This window comes from Electrophorus electricus, chromosome 14 (assembly GCF_041902795.1).
Source record: "Electrophorus electricus isolate QZ-2024a chromosome 14, ASM4190279v1, whole genome shotgun sequence".
Lineage (NCBI taxonomy): Eukaryota > Metazoa > Chordata > Actinopteri > Gymnotiformes > Gymnotidae > Electrophorus > Electrophorus electricus.
The window spans coordinates 23,087,965-23,111,722 of NC_137510.1; the positions used below are offsets into that span (position 1 = coordinate 23,087,965).

At 46.2% G+C, this 23,758-nt stretch overlaps 1 protein-coding gene across 2 annotated transcripts in view; it reads left to right on the forward strand.

The window, feature by feature from the left end:
• The first annotated feature begins 3,545 nt into the window (after nt 1-3,545).
• The window catches only part of itga10 (integrin, alpha 10), a 30,913-nt gene continuing 10,700 nt past the window's right edge, over nt 3,546-23,758 (forward strand). The window contains exons 1-10 of one of the 2 annotated variants that reach the window (XM_026999250.3): nt 3,546-4,028; nt 4,183-4,462; nt 8,484-8,595; nt 8,961-9,070; nt 9,162-9,250; nt 13,249-13,363; nt 13,456-13,583; nt 14,455-14,603; nt 17,380-17,530; nt 23,109-23,274. In XM_026999250.3, the coding sequence (XP_026855051.2) occupies nt 4,411-4,462; nt 8,484-8,595; nt 8,961-9,070; nt 9,162-9,250; nt 13,249-13,363; nt 13,456-13,583; nt 14,455-14,603; nt 17,380-17,530; nt 23,109-23,274 (1,072 nt within the window). In that variant the 5' untranslated portion in view covers nt 3,546-4,028; nt 4,183-4,410. Of the gene's footprint in view, nt 4,029-4,182; nt 4,463-8,483; nt 8,596-8,960; nt 9,071-9,161; nt 9,251-13,248; nt 13,364-13,455; nt 13,584-13,662; nt 14,604-17,379; nt 17,531-23,108; nt 23,275-23,758 lie in introns of those variants that run through there. The other variant, XM_081695723.1, reaches the window with a different exon arrangement.

Sequence of the window (23,758 nt, forward strand, 5' to 3'; positions counted from 1 at the left end):
TTGTCTTAATAGAGTGGCTAGGAATAATATATGGGCTTCGATTAACGCACGGAGGCTGCAATTACAATGACCAGGAAACACACGGGCAAAAAAGGCAGATTTTACATACACAAGGTCATGAGGACTTCACTGGACATCTTAAGGATTAACCGATAAACATTTAAATGCTGTTGAATGAATCAAGTGAAAATCTATGATGCTTTACTTCACTCTCAAATTAACTCATTTTTTGGCCATACACCTGTCTTGCTAACTGGTTGAGATCAAAGGGCTTCTCTTTGCGCAGCCACCTAGCTAGCATATCCACCATGTGAGGCATTTACAGGATATTCTGTAAATTGTAGCTGCAGAAAATAACCAGGGGTTACACTCTCCCTCTCTAAACGTCATGAGTCTCTGCAAGAACATCAGTCAAATGCAGCACTAACTTACAAGCAAATTCTTAACCTGTAGGAAAGACTGGTCAATTGCTGGTTCCACTGGGTTGCCCAGTAATTTCAGCATGGTGGCCATGACCCCTGTGAAGTAAGCAGAAATTATGCAATAAACTATATAAACAAGATGTGCAGGGCATTCAGTAAGATGAAGGAACATTGTTTTTCATATAATCTTAGATGTGTAATGAAGTCTAAAGCAGATTATACTGTAAAGAGTATAAAACAGTGTCTTCTGCATATGAACTAAAATATATGGAGTCATGAACTAGCCATAGGCAAATTTGATGTCCGTCTAGATGTTACTGATCATTTGGGTATTTTTTAATGTTCGCTTTAGGATGTTCCTATAGCTCCACAACAGGTTCTATTGTAGTTCACGTCGGACGTTCCAAAACATACATTCACAGGATGCTCGGCAATGTCCCAGTAAAGTTCCCAAAATAATGTTCATTTTGTTAACTTTAGGGAATGTTTGAGAACACTATATGGACACCTGCACATCACACCTACAGGAACAGGTATTCATATGGAGGTGATCCTACCTTTGCAGCTTCCATTTTTCTTGAGAGGCATTGTACAAGATTTCGAGGTGGGTCTGTGAGAATTTTTGCCAATTCATCCAGATGAGCATTTGTGAGGTCAGATACTGATGTTTGGTTGAGATTGCCTAGCTTGCAAACTCCATTTTAGTTCATCTCAAAGGAGTTTGATGAGGTTAAGGTCATGGCTCTGTATGGGCCAATTAAGCTCTTCCACACAAATCCTACCCAACCATGCCTTTATTTACCTTGCTATGTGCACTGGGTCACAGTATTGTTGGAACAGAAACTATTCTGGGTCACAGTATTGTTGGAAGCATTCAATTGTCCAAAATCTCTTGGTATGCTGAAGTATCAAAGAATGAATGAATTAAGTTATATTTATATAGCACCTTTCATGGAACCCAAGGTCACTTTACAATTAACACACACACACAGCTTTTACATCGAGTTACACACCATTAAGATTTCCCTTCACTGGAACTAAGGGGCCTAGGCCAACACCTGAAACACAACCCCATAGTATTAGCCCTCCTCCACCAAACTTTACAGTTTGCACAATGCAGTCAGGTAGGTAGCATTCTCTTGGTATTCACAGAACCCAGACTCATCCATCAATCTGCCAGATAGAGAAATGAGATTTGTCAGTTCACATGACACATTTCCACTTCTCCAGAGTCCAGTGGCAGCATGCTTTGTGCTATTATGCTTGATGATGTAAAGCTTGCAAGCAGCTGCTCAGCAGTAGAAACCCATGAAACACCAGGCGCACAGTTTTTGTGCTGATGTTAACGCCAGAGGGGCTCTGGAACTCTGCAGTGATTGAATGAGCAGAGTGTTGATGACTTTTCCGCACTGTTTGGGTCAGCACTCAGCGACCCTGTTATGTAACTTTATGTGGTGTGCCACTTCATGGCTGAGTTGCAGTGGTTCCTGAACTCTTCCACTTTTCAATAACACTGCACACAGATGATTGTATAATATCCAGGAGGGAAGAAATTTCACAAATTGATTTGTGCCATCCTATTATAGTACACTCAGTGAGCTGTGTAGAATGAACCATTCTTTCACAAATGTTTGTAAAGGCAGACTGCATGGCTAGGTGCTTGGTTTTATACACCTGTGTCAGTGGGGCTGATTGAAACACCTGAGTTTAGGGATTAAGTGGTATGTCCCAATACTTTTGTTCACATATTGTATATATTCTAAACAAGTATTAAATATCAGTAATATAGTAACCTAACTGAAACATAGGATCATGGCTATATAAAAACATAAAGGACTTTCCACAAACGTCCCTGCAAAGTCCCCTGGACGTTGCCAGGATGTACCACGTACATCCTCTAATAATGTCCTATATTTTTGTCCTAACATTTTGAAAGACCCTACAAAAAATGTTCAGAGGACTTTCACAGGGGATGTCCCTGGGACATATTTTTTCTTAGCTGGGTGTTAAGGAAGACAATATTTTAAAATAAACAAGTACATGCTCTATCATGGAAAAAATGTTTTTAGCCAGTATCCCAACAAAGCATCACAGAATCGGTAAGAAGAATGAGAGTGAGATCTCAGCATGAGAGTGCATGTGAATGAGAGTGAATGAGAGTGCATCTGATCTCACCATAGCCAAGAGACTCATGTCCTTACAGGACAAGTACCAGCCATCCAGCCATCCAGCACATAGTCTGGTTACCATCTTGTACTGCAGCACTGGCAGACTAAAGAAAAGTTACAAATAAGCTGTCAGGCTACTGAACCAGCTGTAGGTCATTCCCTGTAATATTACTGCTATAGAGTCAACCTTTTCTCAGCATACTTATATACTGTATATACTGCACATTATTTTCAGTGCTGCTATTCTCTTTTGCACATCACCTTAGGATCAATTCGCAACGTCTTTAGAAGATGAATGAATGAAAAAATGTACATACGGTATGTTTTTTTTTCTCTGGTACATATTGTGTTGTAGAGAAACAATGTTATATGAGCGTCAGCACAAAGATTTCATGAGGGTATACAACTGTGCATGGGGCAAGTAAACTTTGACTTTTTGAATAACATGATTGAACAATGTATGAATGTATGAACATATAAATAATACATACAGTGAATTAGACCTATTCAATTTTCAGCAAAGAAAATGGCTATTTATAACTCTCATCAAAATAAATATATGCTAAATACTTTAAATATATATATATATATATATATATATATATATATATATATATATATATATATATATATATATATATTCTTCAGTGGATTTTGATCGAAAAAATATTAAATTATTTTTAAACGTGTATATTGCCAACAAAAACACGTCTGGCCTCCTATAGCGACGAGGAAAGTGGAAGGAGGAAGGGAGCTTAAAGTAAATACGAGAGAGAGAGAGAGAGAGAGAGAGAGAGAGAGAGAGAGAGAGAGAGAGAGAGAGAGAGAGAGAGAGAGAAGGTGGAGAGAGAGAAGGAGAGAGAAAGAGAGAGGGGGGGGGGAGAGGGAGAGAGAGGGAAAGAGAGAGAGATGCGGTTTGAGCTTTTGAAAATACGGACCAGGCACAGTTTGAGAGGACCAGTTGAGTGAGGCAAACGCGAAAGAAGGTTTTGCTCCGCTGCTCGCATAAAAGCGCTCATTCATTTTCCTAAATGTATGCTTTGGAGAGAACCTCCCCGGCCCAGGAAGAAACCGCTAAAAACACGAAAAGTGATGAGAGAAAGTTCTAAACAACGAGAAGAGTAAATTGCAACTGAAAGAATAACTGCAATTATTAATATATGTATATGTAACATAACATTGCAGCTCGTTGCTGTGGTGTAGACATATTGAGTAGAAATCTGAAAACGCTGGCAAGTTTAAAATAGACTGAACATTAGTGAAAACAACAGGTGAGCCTGGCTGTTGTTCATTTCACCGTTTTATTGGATCCTAAATGAAGGCTCAGTTCCGACAGCAGGTGCTGAGAGCCTCGGAATTACAAGGCTGCTGCGCGAACCTGCGTTTTGGATCAGTACTTTTTCCCTGTAACTTTAGAATTTATACGGAAACAAACAAGGTAAGGAAAACATGTTTAGTACGTTCGTCAAACTACTTTAACTATGCATGATACAGTAAACAATGAATATTTTCCAAAGCACGGCCGTTGCCTGAGTCAAATGCGTAAAATCTGATAAGCGTTATGAGAGCAAGCCACTGTCTTTCACGTGCAGGCAATGTGAAAGCGTGAAGTTATGACGGCTATCGGACTTGTGCTCGATGCGCGAGCCACTGGAACGGAACCTTGACGGATCCCCCGGGGAATACGCGCGCTTAAAGAACGCGTGAAAGCGCATTGACAGTCCATGTACTGCCCGTAAACGAACTGTGGGAAAGTTGCATGGACAGAGGCAGAAGAAAGAAAAGAATCCAAAAGATACGAAAACTCACATAACTTGCAAATGGAGATTTACAACTACATGTTGTGGCTAAAAATCACTGTTCTTTTAAAAGGTAAGTTGTTGGTTTTTTTACATAAAAAAAATTTGCACTGTACGCAACACATTTAATGTTTGATGCCACAGTAGGCCTGCAACACATCTTCAACACTGTACACCTTCCAAAATCAGAGGTTGAACCGATGTGATACTGGGTGCAAGAAATGAGACTTCAGGCATTTAAATTGCATGTCAGGCTTCCCTTCCCTGAAACGCGAACTGTTCAGTGTTTTTCCCGTTGTGCTTACATTTCCAGGGTCGCCACCCACGAGACAGATAGGTGCAAATGCAAGTGGGAGCGCACGTCAGACGTGCCACAGAACGGGACGCTTGCGCCCTGTTTCTCGATGTCAAAATAATATTTCCCTGTCCTTATTCGATTTTTCTTCATTAGATTCTTAAAGTGTAGAGCACTTTGGAGAATATTAATTGTTTTTAAAGGGCTCAATAAATAAATAACGCTGGAGTTGGTCTGCCCATACAGTTTCACATAGCCTAAATCAACACAAACGTGCCTACCGGCGCGCCTCAGTGCGCAGCGTACCTCGGTATTTCCGCTGCAAACCCTTTGTTTTTCCCAAGCGTTAAAATCAATTCAAGCCTCTCAGTTTCTCGTTCGGGTTATTGACCTTAAACGTACCGTGACTTCACACGTCAAGGTCGAGGAGGCAGTGAAGGACGCTTTTGCTAAACTTCAAAAGTGAGACAGAATTTTAGATTAGGTATATCTGCGGGCTTCAGTGGCATGTATGAGGCTACTTGATCCAAAGGGGAAAGGGGGCAAAATGTCTAGTAATTTGAGCTGATGGACCACGTAGGCCAGACTAACGTGCGCGCGCGCGTGTTTTCTAAATGTGATTATGGACGCTAACGTCTATAATGACGTCACAGCATTCGTGCGGTCAGACTCCGGATATACATAGCATATGTGTAGTTTATACACCCTTAATAGTACATGAATAGCTAACTGTCAGTACATAAACCTCTTTTGAAGTTTAGAATATGTGTTTTTTTTTAAAAAATTTAGTTACTGTTTTAGTTTTTAGTTTTAGCTTTTAATATTAGTTAAATTACAAAACTGATCCTTTAAGGTATTAAATGTGTACTTTACCAAGTTATTGTGCTATGCATGTATTTAATTTTTTTCTTAGCCATAGTAGGAGTGTATATACTCTGTGTGTGTGTGTGTGTGTGTGTGTGTGTGTGTGTGTGTGTGTGTGTGTGTACAGAATTCCTTTTTTTGCTAATGGATTCCACAGATCTTTGTGATGAACATGCTGCCGTCCTGCTCTGTTTTGCTGTAGTTTCAATGGAGAATGCATGTGTGGGTTCGGGAAATTCTGTCCCTCTCCTTCTGTGTCTCACCGTCCATTCTTCCATCCTACACCTCAAGAGGCCTGGGAAGTTGGGAATAAAACATGATAGGATGGGGGAAAAAACCCCTCCAAAAACAACAGAAAGAAAATAAGAGGCTGGACAGTAAAAGGTGGTGTGAGAAGTCTTTGTGAGAGACAGAGAGAGAGGATGTGAGTTCTGAGTCATTCTAACAGAGCGAATGAGAAAAGACACTATTCACTTGAAAAGGTGCACTCTTATAAAAAAAATTCTAAGCCAGCTCTCATATTTATCATTTCTGCTGATATCAATGCTGGTTCTGAAGTTGTGCTACGTCTAGAAAATTAGAACATATTATGTTATATATAGACTATGTATTTTATCACCGTATAAATATTCATTAACCACCTGCCCCTTCTGATGGAACTACGTTTAACCTGTGAACAGGTTAAACTTAGAATAGAGAGGGCCAGACAGAGTGAGGGAAGAACACTGAACAATATGCCATTAATGAGGCTGATTCCCTTTTCAGAAGAAGATGCTGTTTTACAGTAATATGTCCCATATGGGGGAGCACGTAACACTGTCTCACACTGGCATGACTGGCCTGTAGATTTACATCCTGAGTACAAGTGACATCGCAGCTGTGTGGGAGCTTATGTTTGTTTTCAGAGGGTTTGAGCGTGATGTCTATAATTATGCATATACATCAAGGCACTGATCACATTATTGCTTTCATTCTCTTTTTTATCTCTCACACTTAACTGTTTCCACTCATTTCTTAAGGAAAGTGTATGCACGCATATGTGTGTGTGTGTGTGTGTGTGTGTGTGTGTGTGTGTGTGTGTGGTTGTAGTTGTAGCACTATTTCTGTTCTGTTCTCATGCATCCTCATGGATATAATACAAGAGACTGTAATATAGAATATGCTCTTTGAAAGAAACTATATAGTTTGCTTATAAAACTCACAGATGTTTCTGTCTGGGATGTGGATAGAATTATGTTGAATTCAGCCCAGGATCAAAGGGTCAGGATAGTGATAAATGGTAATCTGGGTCAGAATCTACACAAGAATTTATCCCAATCTCTGACCTTCACAAATGAAGTAATCTAAGTATGTGTGTGTGCATTGATGTCAATGTAGACACATAGATCTGACCTGCTTTCACGACTATCCAGAACTACTCTGTGTAAATGTTTGCAGTTGTCATGACAAAGCTCTGGAGGCAGAGATCAAAAAAGCTAAAAAAAACCCCAAGAAAGCACACACAGGCACACACACTTGCACACAAATGAGCACACGCGCGCGTGCGGGCATGCACGCATACACACTCACTCACACACACACACACACACACACACACACACACAGACTTTCTTCATCTCTAAGCCATCTCAAAAGAATCTTAGTAAGGAGACAAGTGTGAGAGAAAAAAAGAGTGGGATAATTAGAGGGTGGACAGGAATGGGAATGACAGCCTGGCAAGGACATAACATGGCTAAAGGCGGGATGGGAGGATACCAGGGCATTAAGAAAGAGACAGGGAGAGATAGAGACAGGCAGACAGCTAGACGGAAAGACAGGCACACACACAGGCTGGCACAGAGACACTGTGAAAAGGAAAAAGGCAGAAGGAGAGCGACAGAGGGAGAAGGCCAATAGTAAGTCTGGAGGATGATAAAGGAACAAGGGTCATGACCCCAGCAAACAAACGTGAAGGTTTAAGAAGAAATAGTGAACATGTTCGATTTCTCCTCCAACCCATCTGGAATGTGTCATGCTCATTTAACTGACCTGGGTGAGATAGAGGGAAAGAGAGGCAGACCAGGAGACAGAGAGAAAGAGAGAGAGAGAGAGAGAGAGAGAGAGAGAGAGAGAGAGAGAGAGAGAGAGAGAGAGAGAGAGAGAGAGAGAGAGAGAGACAGACAGGCTGTGTGCAGCAGTGGCAGCGTCATGTTTGAGGTCAACTGGGTTTGGTTCTTTGCCTGCTTTCATTCTGGTTCTCCTCCTTTCTAAGGCTATTTCTGGGTAAACAAGCATAATGAAACCCAGTCAAAGCAGAGAGAGCGAGATGTCTACGTGTGTGGGTTAAAAACACACCTCACACACAATGCTGTGGAATACTGAATTCCCTTTTGGTTCTGCAATATGATAGATTTGAACTTTTATAGCCTTACTTTTCGATAAAAGTGTGATTAACCTGTCATCAAGAAAATATCCCATTATACAAAACTGTTTTGGTTGAAGTTGTTTAGATCTCTGTTGCTTAGTGGTGCAAAATCCCCTGCAAGGATTTTTCTACTAGCCTATAACACACAGACACATACACACACACACACACACACACTCTCTCTCTCTCTCTCTCTCTCTCTCTCTCTCTCTCTCATGTTGTAAAGGCAGGTCTGTGTACCATACAGGGAGCTTCTATGTTCAGTAGTTATTATAGGCCACACCCTTCCCTCTCTGCATCTATCATTTTCCTAAACTGTACTCAGCGTCCGAAGTCCCCTCAACCGCATTAATTCACTATTGTGCGTGCAATTCCTACACTGACCATTGAAAGAACCCCTTCTGGTTATCATCCTGAACCCCAAAGCGATGTCCCGTATGCTGTGATGTCACAGCCTGCTGTTGTCGTGTCTCGTGGTCTGTGCTGGCGAGCCCTTCATGCTGCCCGTCTCGCCGCTGCTCTCTCTTGCAGGGCTGTGCGACTGCTTCAACATCGATGTGAAGCAACCTCGCATCTTCACAGGGCCCGAGGACGCTCTGTTCGGCTTCTCCGTGCTACAGCATGAGGTGGATGGAGAGAAGCTGTGAGTTCCCCGGTGCTGCTCTTTCATGACTTCTGCCAGATGAAATGGCTTTAATCATCAAGGTGGAATTTTGAGGTAATCTGAGTAATCTGAGAAATAGCCCGCATGGGGAATATCTGGATAATTTAAAAAACGAAGCCCCATCAGAGGACAGCGGATGTGTATTGTCACAGGCTTGTTTCCCCTTTGTTCTGGCACGGACAGCTAGAATATACTTAAAAAACACCAAAAAAGCAAAAAGGGGATAAACAATTAATCTTCTGTTTCTCAGATTAAAAGATAAGATTACTTCTTGTGGGTTACTCCCATTGTTACTGAAATAGCCAAATGACCAACTTAGTTTACCTTTTTTGTTTGTGATACAGGATGCTGGTCGGTGCTCCATGGGATGGCTCACCCAATAATAGGAAGGGAGATGTTTACAAATGCATTGTGGGAGATGAGGTGAACTCCAACTGCTCTAAAGTGAATCTAGGTAAGAAAGTCACAGAGAATAAGAAAAAAACGTTAGTGGCCAGTGTACAACCTGAAAACAGAGTAACCTTGTTTTCACTCTCTTCACACAGCTGAAAGTGCATTCCAGAATGTGTCACGGAATCTGAGAAACTCACACTTGGGAATGACGCTTACGCCAGATGATCCTAATGGGTTTCTGGTAAGCTCATATTGTAGATGACAAACGCACTGAAGTGTAAGTGGTAATATAAGTGGTTTTCTTCTGTGATGTCAAAGTGTGGGGTGAGGTGGGGTGAGGTGGGGTGGGGTGAGGTGGTTTACCTTGGAAATCCCCACATCTCTCAACCGATGTCTTTTTATATGATCACTTGGTCACTTCCTCTGTATATGTGAAACTTCCCTCAGTGTGCACCATGTGGATTTGGCGTGTGTGTGTGTGTGTGTGTGTGTGTGTGTGTAGGTGTGTGTGTGTGTGTGTGTGTGAGCTCAAATTGTATTCATTCATAATTGTAAATTGCTTTGGAATAAAGCATTAGCTAAATGCTGTATATGTAAATGTATAACATATATTGAAAATATGCATAAAATATATAATGTACACCATTCAACCAATATCTGAAATATACAGTACAGTACAGTATATCACATTATCACATTATGTACTTCTAAAGATTATATTAGCTCCTATAAATGTTTTAGACATATTTAGAAACCGTGTATGTGTGTGTGTTTGTGTGTATATTTGTCTCTTTGTGTCTGCACATCTGTATATGTTTAATGTGTGTTAATGAGAAGGTGAGTTTAGCTGAGTGATTTTCTTAAGAGAGCACATATGCATGGACAGAGGGATAATTGATAAACAGAAAGGATAAACAGACAGACTGTTCAGTCTGCTGCACCTAATAGTGGCACGCGTGGTTTAATTCAGCGTGAGCCCCCTGAGGTGTGGCTGTGGTCTCAGTGTTCTTGAGGCTGGGTCCTGTTAGGTTCAGGTAGGGGAAGCGTCAGTAACCCCCCCTACATGCTGAGCTCGGAAACGGATGGAGGCATATAGGAGGCAGGCTGAGAGCAACATGGAAACCTCACCTAACCCCAGACAAAATAGCAACAGACCCATTCACACATATAATTACACAGTTTCACTCCCCACACACAAACACAAACGCGCATGCACACACACAGGTGAACACAGGGTCATGTGTTGGGCAGAACCCAGTGACCCAGTTCAGTCCAGTTGTGGATCTCTTCTACCATTTGGTTTGGTAAAATTGCTAGATGGCTTCTGCCAATATTCATCCACTCCTATGTGTGTCTGTGTGTGTTTGTGTAAAACCAAAAAATACTTGTGAGTGCCTCACTTAGAGAGGAATGTTTGACTAAGATGGGTGTATTATCTATGTGTGTGTTTGTGTGTGTGTGTGTGCGTGTGTGTGTGTGAGAGAGAGAGACAGAGAGAGAGAGAGAGAGAGAGAGATTGCCAATACACAGCACCCCCTTAGGGATTGAAGTCAGGCAGAGTTCGTTAAGATCTGTACAGCACTAGCACACTGTGTCTCTCTTACATGGCAAGTCTGTTACATTTCAGACACTATCAAGCATCACCACATTAAGTACAGTATATGCCAGTTGAAGTGCGCGAGTGTGTGCATAACAAAGCTCTCTTCCTGTGGTCTGTGCTATAACGGGATCGGAATGCGACTCCAGCACTTTGTAATGACAGGTCTTGCAAAAGCCATAGCACCTCTCGATCTCTTTCTGTCTGTCTTTCCTTTCATCTGGCTGTCTCCCTCTCCCTCTCATCTTTCTCTCTCCACCTCCGTGCATCTGACTAACATTCACAATGACAGGGTGAATGTCACCACCCCACTGATGTCACAGATCCTCCACTAACCCCACTAGCTCCTACCGACCCCACCAAACCCTTCACTACCTCCATTGCCCCACAACCCTTCACCAGGGCCTCCATCAACTCCACTACCCCACTACACCCAACCAGACCCGCCACCACACCAAACCAGACCCTCCACCACACCCAACCCAACCCTCCACCACACCCAACCAACCCTTCACCAGGGCCTCCATCAACTCCACTACCCCACTACACCCAACCAGTCCCTCCACCACACCCAACCAACCCTTCACCAGGGCCTCCATCAACTCCACTACCCCACTACACCCAACCAGACCCTCCACCACACCAAACCACACCCTCCACCACACCCAACCAGACCCTCCACCACAACCAACCAACCCTTCACCAGGGCCTCCATCAACTCCACTACCCCACTACACCTAACCAGACCCTCCACCACATCAAACCAGACCCTCCACCACACCCAACCAGACCCTCCACCACACCCAATCAACCCTTCACCAGGGCCTCCATCAACTCCACTACCCCACTACACCTAACCAGACCCTCCACCACATCAAACCAGACCCTCCACCACACCCAACCAGACCCCCCCAACACACCCAACCAACCCTTCACCAGGGCCTCCATCAACTCTACTACCCCACTACACCCAACCAGACCCTCCACCACATCAAACCAGACCCTCCACCACACCCAACCAGACCCTCCACCACACCCAATCAACCCTTCACCAGGGCCTCCATCAACTCCACTACCCCACTACACCTAACCAGACCCTCCACCACATCAAACCAGACCCCCCCAACACACCCAACCAACCCTTCACCAGGGCCTCCATCAACTCCACTACCCCACTACACCCAACAAGACCCTCCACCACACCCAACCAACCCTTCACCAGGGCCTCCATCAACTCCACTACCCCACTACACCCAACAAGACCCTCCACCACACCCAACCAACCCTTCACCAGGGCCTCCATCAACTCCACTACCCCACTACACCCAACCAGACCCTCCACCACACCAAACCACACCCTCCACCACACCCAACCAACCCTTCACCACACCCAACCAACCCTTCACCAGAGCTTCCATCCGCTCCACTCCCCCACCACCCCTCCATTATTCCATTGTTTCTTTCATCTCATGGTACATTTTCCCTCAGACTTCATTTTTCTGTTTTCCCTTCCCCTATCCCATTGCTTACTTTAGTTTCACAGGCAAATAAAGGATCTGCTTTGAAGACATAAAGATGTTTATGTGATTTTTTAAATTCTGTCTCTCTGTCCCTCCATTCAAAACAATTAAATTACTTCAGTGGTGTGCAGCATACAGCTCTATATAGTATTAGAGTATTTAAGACCAAGTCCATCATTTCTCACCAGCTGTCTCCCCCTAGCTTGTTTCCAGTATATAGTTTTCCTTTTCCACGCAGCTTTCTGTTTTCTACCACATGCCCTTGCCTCTGTCCATCGCTCGTCTCCTGCTTTTATGGGTCCTAGCAGTAGCCCTGACCGAAAGACACCGAAGACGCAAACCACATCCTCTGTCCAAATAAACATCCCCTGGTCTGTTAAGCTACTAGTTTACTAGTGTTGTTACTCAACTTCAAAACCCAACTGTGGTAATATTTCAATACTTTTATGATGCAGTATTGGTTTGGCAGGCAGTCTCCTTCATTCATTTACTGATTCTAAGACATTAAAAAGGAAGGAAAGACCTTGTGCATGCAGAAGGCGAATTGTTTAGCACGGTGGGAGCATTGTGTATAGTGCTGTGCAGTGCAGTGCCCTAGTGTCCAATGTTACAGTGTACAGCATCACAGTGGACAGTGGACAGGTTTATAACATCATGGTGTACACTGGTGTACATTGATGCAATTGTACAGAGTCATGGGGTACAGTCACAATGTACAGTGTTGCGGTGTACAGAGTCACAGTGTACAGAATCGTGGTGTACAGCGTCGTGGTGTACAGAGTCATGGTCTACAAAGTCACGGAGTACAGAGTCACAGTGTACAGTGTTGCGGTGTACAGAGTCACCGTGTACAGCATCGTGGTGTACAGAGTCACGGTGTACAGCGTTGTGGTGTACAGAGTCATGGTCTACAGAGTCACGGAGCACCGAGTCACAGTGTACAGTGTTGCGGTGTACAGAGTCATGGTGTACAGCGTCGTGGTGTACGGAGTCACGGTGTACAGCCTCGTGGTGTACAGAGTCACGGTGTGCAGTGTCGCGGTGTACAGAGTCACGGTGTATAGCGTCGCAGTGTACAGCATCTCTGAAGCGTGTTGTCCATCAGCTCCTGTTTGTTCACAGGCGTGTGCCCCGCTGTGGTCGCAGGAGTGCGGTACATCCATCTTCAGCACAGGAATCTGCGCCTCTGTTAGCGACGACCTGGAACCCAAAGAGATAATCGCCCCCACCGCGCAGAGTGAGACCAGGCCTCCACACAAGCTCACTCTAACACTACGCTTCCAGAACCATGCAAAAAACATTGACGACAACTTTTTCTGTGCGTTTCAGGGTGTACTACCTACATGGACATTGTAATAGTTCTGGATGGTTCTAACAGTATCTACCCCTGGTATGAGGTGCAGAACTTCCTGAGTAACATCCTTAGCAAGTTCCACATCAGTCCAGAGCAGATGCAGGTGAGTGTGGGTGAGCGGGAGCTTCGGACTTCACGGGTCTGGGTTTCCTGTTCAGTGCTCACACTCGGTTGTGGAGAGCCATAGCACTGTACAGCTTAGTACGTTCCATGTTCTAACTCACATGATAAGCTCATGTTAATTGGCCAGTGCGTTGAAACCGATCTGTTACAGCAATAAATGTTAAACCACTAAGCTGCAGTGCTATCAGCCATTTAGGTATGACTGAAATGACAAGCGAAACTGCCCTAAGTCAGCAGGAGCTCCTACACAGAGCTCATTGACATTCATAAAGCTGTGTGTATGTAAGTGTGTGTGTGTGGAGGGGGGGGGGGGGTCTGTTAGTGTGAGTTTCTGTGTGTACACATGCATGTGTGTGTGTGTGTGTGTGTGTGTGTGTGTAAATGTGTCTGATACAGTCACAGGCTTGTCCGCTGATTGGAAAAGAGCCCAAAGAACTGGATCAGGGTAATAAATGGTCATATTAATATAAACGGACAAGAGCTATGGTTCCAGTCATAGAGGAGTGGAAGGGACCAAGAGTTAGAATTTATAAATGTGTGTGTGTGTGTACACGTGCATGGGAGGGTAAGTGATACAGAGAGAAAGAGAATGCTCTTATGTGTCCTTGTCGGCGTTATGTGGCTTGTGAATATGGGCAGTAAAAATCAAGTCATGCATCTGTCAGTAAGGCAGTAAGCATTCTCCGGCCACACTGGGCTAAAAGGAAATTCCTCTGGTTTGTGGAGCGTTTCATACCCTGGCACAGCTGCACGTCGCTGGAATGTTCGGTTTGGTATGCCGGCGTGGCCGCCAACGTCTGCTTCCCTTCAGTCTGATCCATGCGCCCCGCCCCATGTCTGTGTGTGTATAGGTGGGTATCCTGCAGTATGGGGAGATCTCAATCCATGAGTGGTCCCTTAAGGACTATCAGACGACACAGGACGTGGTGGGAGCGGCTAAGAACATCAGTCGGCAGGAGGGGCGGGAGACTCGCACCGCATACGCCATCCACATGGCCTGGTAGGCTTGCCAGTCATGAACTCAAACCCACATCCAGGAACACCCTTCTCCCCTTTATGTCTTATCTCCTATGTCTTTCTTCTTTTGACTGTTATCACGTGTCAGCTTTTTGCACATCACTGTCGGCATCCAGTGCGTGTTCGTGTGGAGTTACTCAAGCAAACCGCTCAATGGTGCCTTTGTTGTTGAAGACACACTCCAAGCTCTGTAACACTATCGCCGCCCTGGAGACGCATGCAAGTGCCTCTCTCGTCTTCCCCTCCTCCTCCGCATGTCTCTCCGTCCGCACGGTCTCACTGCGCCCTCTGTCTCGCTGTGCCCTGTCTCACTTTTAAACACTCAAGCTAAACACACCCAGAGTACTTACTCCGTGTGCTACAAGGACAAACCCCTGATGTGAAGCCTCACTGAATAAGCCCTATGTGGCTATTAAACAGGTTTTAGATGTGCAGTTGGTGATCTGAACCATTTCCTAACCACTTCCAACCTCCACGTCCACGCTGCTCTGAAGCCATGTCTGTTAACTGCACACTCGCTGTGAGCCATGCTCATTATCTTGGCCCGTATAGGGCTTTTATTGATGCATATCCCCGGCAAATCTTTTGTTCGTTTTTTGATGTTCAGTGCGCCAGCAGTGTCGAGGTTTCTTTTCATTTTTATTTTTACCAAATGCAAACGAAACTGCATCAAAAGTCACTGCTTTATTCAAGTATAGTTTCACATCCTTCCCCTTGAGCTGACAAAGGACCGCCTCTCCATAAGGCCATTGTTGGGGTAACACTACTAGCTGTCTTCCTATGGGTGAATGATTTATCAGGTAGCATAGAAATCCCACACATATGCTGTTCTCACTGCACGCAACGCAATTGTTGATGTATATATGGAACCTACTGTCATATGACTAAAGAAAATTGATGACTCTTTACTGGTCACTTTGTTGCTGTTTGTGTGTATTAGTGTTTGTGTGTGTACATTGTTATTTGGTCAAAAGCAGGAAATAGAAAGCAGTAAGGCTCAGATCGTTGATAGGCCGAAGGATAGGAGGCGCTGAATCAGGTACGCAGCAGAAGCACAACTTGTCGCGCCGAAGGCAGGTACCTGCGGAGCGTTAAACAGTAAGGTAGCATAACATTTGTGTTGTGACAATGCCACATAGATTTTCCTTTATTGGACCAGTTCATTGCAGGTATAAAGGTGTGCACATTCTCTTATGAACTCTTACCGAGCAAGACTTGCCCTCCAGATGAAGTGACGTGACAGCAGTAGTGCGGTGAGGTGTGTAGGGCCACAATAACATTAATGTGTGCAAATGCCAAGAGGGCAGGACAGACAGAGCTGGATCAGCACAGCTGCAGGTGGGGCTACGGCACTGCAGACGTGGCTTTAACCTCTACAGCTGTGCAAACACATATACGCGCACAAACGTATGGGAGGACAACCGCATATTCCTGCAATTTTGGGGTCCCTTTCTAGAACAAAGACACGGGTTCATTAAACCTCAAACGCACTCATTAATTTAAACATTGTAAAGCAAAAAACAACAACAGTGGTAGCCATATTACTCCAGATAAAGCACTCTATAAACACCCACCCAGGCATGAACACTGGCATCCTTATTCCCATGCTCTCCCACTTTGTCTTACAACTTGATGAAAAAACTTGTAATCTAATTTTTTCCCTCAAAATCTCTCTATAAATTTTATTGTCACATATTTTCTAATTTCAGGACTACTGTAAAGCCATTATTTCTCTCCCCATCTCTCTCTCTCTCTCTCTCTCTCTCTCTCTCTCTCTCTCTCTGTGTGTCTCTCCCATCCTCCTTCATACTACTTCTCATTTACCTCATTAAGAAGCAAGGCCACTTTCATCCTTCAGCGCCTCGCGGCTTTTACGAGTGACGGCATGAATGTTTATAGCAAGTAAACCACCTCTGTTTGTCACAGACCACATCAGATGTTTCTTTAGCTTCCATCTCTGTTGTAATGAGTCATTTACTCCCATGTGGTGTTTGGGATGCTGTGATGCTACCATGCATACATCCTCCTCTCACATGAGCTCTTAATCCCCCTTTTTCACCTGCTTTTATCGCTCTCCAGCCTCCTCTTTCCTTTCTAACCCACTGCTCTGTTTTTCATCCACACTCCTCTCTGCTCTGTTCTGTTCTATTCAGATGTGATCTGCTCTTTTCTCTTCCCCCTGATCTAGCTCTCCTTCTCTCCTCAGCTGGACGGCTCTTTCTCTGGATGTAATTAGGCAGGAGGCTGCTGGGTGTTTTTAAAGTCACTGGCTCTTGCGGAGAGCCACGCAGTTATATATAGTCTGGATCTGGGAAGCCGCCTGAAAATCACCGAGTGGACTAACGCTGAGGTCGCATCGCAAATTTCCACTTTAAGGCACTGGTCATGTTTGCACAAACAGGATGGAGTGTGTGTTTGCGTGTGTGTGTGTGTGTGTGTGTGTGTGTGTGTGTGTGTGTGTGTGTGTGTGTGTGTGTGCACATGTGTGTGTGTGTGTGTGTGTGTGTGTGTGTGCGCATGTGTGTGTTTGCGTGTGTGTGTGTGTGTGTGTGTGTGTGTGTGTGTGTGTGTGTGTGATTGTGTGTGTGCATGGCATAGAATAAAGAAAAGAGAAATGGACAGATGTGTGTTATGCACTGGAAAGCAAGGATTTTTGGTTCTGGCCTTTTCAATAATGCCTGCAGGCATAATATCAACTCTACTCAGCTTCTCAGTTTCCACTCTAGTGCTGCTTTCTGATGGTGGCACTGTTCCCCCAGCACAGAGGCATTCAGCGTGGAGAGAGGAGCCCGGGAAGGAGCCACCAAGGTGATGATCGTGGTAACAGACGGAGAGTCACATGATGGCGAGGAGCTTCCTGAGGCCCTGGCCGAGTGCGAGAAGCGCAACATCACCAGATATGCCATCGCCGTGAGTCCACCACGCACAATCTACACGCTACATGGTATTGAACAAAGGGAAGACTTCAAAATCCTACCAAAAGCTCAGCCGGTATATACCTTTGTATTTATAACTGATGTTATATACGACCCAGCTCTAGCTGTACTAAGCCCTAGCTATGCAGTAATACATAAAATATGAAATTCTGTCCCATTCTGTGCTATCTCCACTTAACTGATCAAAATTGACATTATATGCCTATATAAAGAGCCTCAACTGTACCCCACCCTCCAGTTCTCTCTTGCTGTCTCGCCGTGGAGAAGAAATGTGGTCCATTCTTTACACAGTCGTAACCACCAGATTACTCCTCTTGAACAAAAAAAAAACAGTGTTCAGAAATAGCCCATTTGTATGACCAAAGTCCTCTCCACCACAGCTCGGGCCCAACGGCTGGGTGAGTGGTTGTAGCAGTCTGCCCAGTCTCTCCCTCAAACCATAACATCACAAAGAGCCAGATTACTTAAAGGCACATCTATCATGGCAGAGGAACGTGTGTGTGACAGAGAGTGGCAGAGCGCACTGTCGAAGAGTTTTATCTGAGCTCAAGGGGCCATCAAGGAGGAAGGTGTAGGATATAGTGGTTGCATGAAAAGATGTGTTCATTACAGGTTGGTGCAGTGTAATACAGGTTCAAGTCACTGGCGTCAAGCACTGGTCTTCCTGGTGGCAAACATGTGCTCTGCCCACCAGAACACTGCCCACTGGTGGGGGGAAGTAAAGGGGGTTATCCAGGGCACACTCCTGATGACCCTGGGCACACTCCTGATGACCCTGGGCACACTCCTGATGACCCTGGGCACACTCTCAATGACCCTGGGCACACTCCTGATAACCCTGGGCACACTCTCAATGACCCTGGGCAAACTCCTGATGACCCTGGGCACACTCTCAATGACCCTGGGCACACTCCTGATGACCCTGGGCACACTCTCAATGACCCTGGGCACACTCCTGATGACCCTGGGCACACTCTCAATGACCCTGGGCACACTCCTGATGACCCTGGGCACACTCTCAATGACCCTGGGCACACTCCTGATGACCCTGGGCACACTCTCAATGACCCTGGGCACACTCCTGATAACCCTGGGCACACTCTCAATGACCCTGGGCACACTCCTGATGACCCTGGGCACACTCTCAATGACCCTGGGCACACTCCTGATGACCCTGGGCACACTCTCAATGACCCTAGGCACACTCCTGATGACCCTGGGCACACTCTCAATGACCCTGGGCACACTCCTGATGACCCTGGGCACACTCTCAATGACCCTGGGCACACTCCTGATAACCCTGGGCACACTCTCAATGACCCTGGGCACACTCCTGATGACCCTGGGCACACTCCTGATGACCCTGGGCACACTCCTGATGACCCTGGGCACACTCTCAATGACCCTGGGCACACTCCTGATGACCCTGGGCACACTCTCAATGACCCTGGGCACACTCCTGATGACCCTGGGCACACTCTCAATGACCCTGGGCACACTCCTGATGACCCTGGGCACACTCTCAATGACCCTGGGCACACTCCTGATAACCCTGGGCACACTCTCAATGACCCTGGGCACACTCCTGATGACCCTGGGCACACTCTCAATGACCCTGGGCACACTCCTGATGACCCTGGGCACACTCTCAATGACCCTAGGCACACTCCTGATGACCCTGGGCACACTCTCAATGACCCTGGGCACACTCCTGATGACCCTGGGCACACTCTCAATGACCCTGGGCACACTCCTGATGACCCTGGGCACACTCTCAATGACCCTGGGCACACTCCTGATGACCCTGGGCACACTCTCAATGACCCTGGGCACACTCCTGATGACCCTGGGCACACTCTCAATGACCCTGGGCACACTCCTGATAACCCTGGGCACACTCTCAATGACCCTGGGCACACTCCTGATGACCCTGGGCACACTCTCAATGACCCTGGGCACACTCCTGATGACCCTGGGCACACTCTCAATGACCCTAGGCACACTCCTGATGACCCTGGGCACACTCTCAATGACCCTGGGCACACTCCTGATGACCCTGGGCACACTCTCAATGACCCTGGGCACACTCCTGATGACCCTGGGCACACTCTCAATGACCCTGGGCACACTCCTGATGACCCTGGGCACACTCTCAATGACCCTGGGCACACTCCTGATGACCCTGGGCACACTCTCAATGACCCTGGGCACACTCCTGATGACCCTGGGCACACTCTCAATGACCCTGGGCACACTCCTGATGACCCTGGGCACACTCTCAATGACCCTGGGCACACTCCTGATGACCCTGGGCACACTCTCAATGACCCAGGCACACTCCTGATAACCCTGGGCACACTCTCAATGACCCGGGCACACTCCTGATGACCCTGGGCACACTCTCAATGACCCTGGGCACACTCCTGATAACCCTGGGCACACTCTCAATGACCCTGGGCACACTCCTGATGACCCTGGGCACACTCTCAATGACCCTGGGCACACTCCTGATGACCCTGGGCACACTCTCAATGACCCTGGGCACACTCCTGATGACCCTGGGCACACTCTCAATGACCCTGGGCACACTCCTGATAACCCTGGGCACACTCTCAATGACCCTGGGCACACTCCTGATGACCCTGGGCACACTCTCAATGACCCAGGCACACTCCTGATAACCCTGGGCACACTCTCAATGACCCTGGGCACACTCCTGATGACCCTGGGCACACTCTCAATGACCCTGGGCACACTCCTGATGACCCTGGGCACACTCTCAATGACCCTGGGCACACTCCTGATAACCCTGGGCACACTCTCAATGACCCTGGGCACACTCCTGATGACCCTGGGCACACTCTCAATGACCCTGGGCACACTCCTGATGACCCTGGGCACACTCTCAATGACCCTGGGCACACTCCTGATGACCCTGGGCATACTCTCAATGACCCTGGGCACACTCCTGATGACCCTGGGCACACTCTCAATGACCCTGGGCACACTCCTGATGACCCTGGGCACACTCTCAATGACCCTGGGCACACTCCTGATGACCCTGGGCACACTCTCAATGACCCAGGCACACTCCTGATAACCCTGGGCACACTCTCAATGACCCTGGGCACACTCCTGATGACCCTGGGCACACTCTCAATGACCCTGGGCACACTCCTGATAACCCTGGGCACACTCTCAATGACCCTGGGCACACTCCTGATGACCCTGGGCACACTCTCAATGACCCTGGGCACACTCCTGATGACCCTGGGCACACTCTCAATGACCCTGGGCACACTCTCAATGACCCTGGGCACACTCCTGATGACCCTGGGCACACTCTCAATGACCCTGGGCACACTCCTGATGACCCTGGGCACACTCCTGATGACCCTGGGCACACTCTCAATGACCCTGGCTTCTCGACGACAGAAGCCGGCCTTACACCCGCGTCTACCATGTATCACACCTCTGCCAGATCATTTGATTAATAATATACATTGGAACATGCAGATTAGAACATGGACATTATGTTATAGGGCAGCACGCCCTTCTTTCACTGGTAACATAAACATAACTGATACATGTGCAAGTACCCTTCTTAATACCCCTTCTGTCTCTTAGGCCACACCTCCATGGCCACCTCTAAATACCTTCTTTCAGTAAGACATGAACTATGACCTAACACAGAGTGCTACTGTCATCCCAAGAGCCAAAATGGAGGTATTCAGTCATTATTCAGTGGCCTAAAGGTATAGTTTGTCTAATTACCAAACATAAACGAAGCTAAGCAGATGCACAACACAGCAAGCCATAAAAATAGTTAAATCAACAGCGCCTCAAATAAAGACTTAAAAAATGGCGCAAAGAAAGCAGTAGAAGAATGTGTGCGTGTTTGTTTACACTGTGGATTAGCTGCTGCCCTTCACAGCTCCCTCTTTGTTTTCAGTTACGCTCCTCACTGCAGTCACACAGACCTGTGGAAGCTACCGTAAGCCACTGGCAAAATGGTGTTTTGTTTGTGGACACAAACATTGCAGAGTTATGGGGGAGACATGTCATCCCTTGGGAGCTGCGGAACTGAACTGTGACAGGTTGTTCTCATGCAGCGCCAGCCAAAGCATGGCCTTCGGGTTCCAGGGTTTTTCACATTCATCTCCACCCATATTCTCTCTCTCTCTCTCTCTCTCTCTCTCTCTCTCTCTCTCTCTCTCTCTCTCTCTCTCTCTCTCGCTCGCTCTCTTTCTGTATCTCTTTCTGTCTCTCTCCCATACAACCAGAGGACAAAAATCTTCCCATAAAGTAAAACGCTCGAGGGAGGGTGGAGAAACGACCTAGTAAAATAACAGCGTTAGCTGTATGGTGGTGGAGCTGGGCTGGTTTAGACATTAGTGATCTGAGAGGGGAGTTTGTGGCTAATGCAGGGATACAGTGTTGTTTTACAAATTGTTAGAGTAAAGGAAATAAGATGAGACAGAGACAGAGAAAGGGAAGGGGGAATATTTTGGCACAGTTCTTTAAACCAAAACCAGTGTGTTAGAATACTCTTAATTCAGTAACCGCCGCCTTAACCACCCACCCCCATGAACACAGTAACCAATGACATCAATCACAGAAAATCTGCTTGTACATATTTATGTTACATTTCATGTCCACCACACCAGTCACGCTGAGAGACGAAGGATTCAGGGATCCCAGTCAGAGTGTTCTGCTCGGGTGAAGTGGACTTGCGTTCTTCCTTTTCCCTCCCTTCTTTCCCTGCGCTGCCGAGTGTCCATCTTTTTTGTTTGTGAGGCCTCACTCCACCCCAGACTCCTGGGCCATTGCTTATAACAGATCTGAGACGTGTGTGGAGAATCTGGAACAATAGCTGAAACCTCTGAGGGGTCCTGTACATTTACATATACATTTGCAACATTTGGCAAATGCTCTTATTCACATCGATTTACTTATATCAGCTTTATTCAGGTCAGTTGCAGTTTGCCAAAAGGTTCTAAGGAAGAGGGGGGGGGGGGTTTGGGGGGGGGGGGGGGGGGCTGTAAATGGAACTGGATCTTTCAAGTGGCTTTTGCTCGGACAATATCCAAGGTGATATAAAGGACTTCTCGTTAGTGGTGAGCTGCCCGGAGATGTCCTGCTCTGTGTCTGTGGGAAAGGGGTGTGCTATCTGTTGCTCTCTCTGAGTCATGCGGAGGTGTTCTGGGCCTCTCTGTGCTCTTCCCACTACCTGGTCCCGCTTCAGGACCTTACACATCGCCTCATGTCATCTGGTTTGATCCTTTTGTAGAACAGTGGAGGTGTTGGCTTCCTGTGTGCGAACATATCTGCTATCATTCTCTCAAAGGCAGCTGAACTCCCTTTTTCTAATGGTTGGTTGGAAGAAATATGGCTTCCTGAGTTAATATTCCTTCTGAGTTCGTTTCTATCTGTCCATCCCTGCCTGCGTCTGGATGTATCTGTCCATCGTCCTCTCTACCATATGCTTTCTTGCCCCTCTTTTTTCATTATTTCTGTCTTTTCTGTCTCTCTCTACTGTCACTCTCCTTCAGGTTTTGGGTCACTACATCCGCAGGCAACAGGACCCAGAGACCTTCATTAATGAAATCAAATACATCGCCAGCGACCCAGATGAGAAATACTTCTTTAACGTAACAGATGAAGCAGCACTGAATGACATTGTGGATGCCTTGGGCGACCGAATCTTCAGCCTGGAGGGTAGGACATAAGACGGCTGTGAAGACCAGCACGACGTCTTGTTTCCCACATTCTAAAATGTAATGACACAGCATAATGGTGGGACCACGCTTCTCCAAAGCATTGCATTATGGGATAATTTAGGGAGAAACAAACTGAACTGGCCTTTCCTTAAGATGGCTCCCATTGCTGTGAAGTACAAATGCATTAAGTCCGTTTATGACCATAAGAGGCCTTTGACATTGGCTGCAGAATGCAGGTTTAACAAGAATAGAGGAGCCTGAGGTAGGTTATAGTAAGCTAAAGAAAGACCAACCACAAATAACCATTACTGATTTTATAGCCATAACCAATTTTTCAGACCTTGATACTAAGTGACATTAATTGGGTGTGGGTGTGGCATCTTCTCAGAGATGCTGATAAACGTTCTGAGGTAAACAAAAGGATGGTTCTATCCCTAAGATGAAGGGAGAGGTAACAGGAAGCACAGGAGGGCACACAGCTG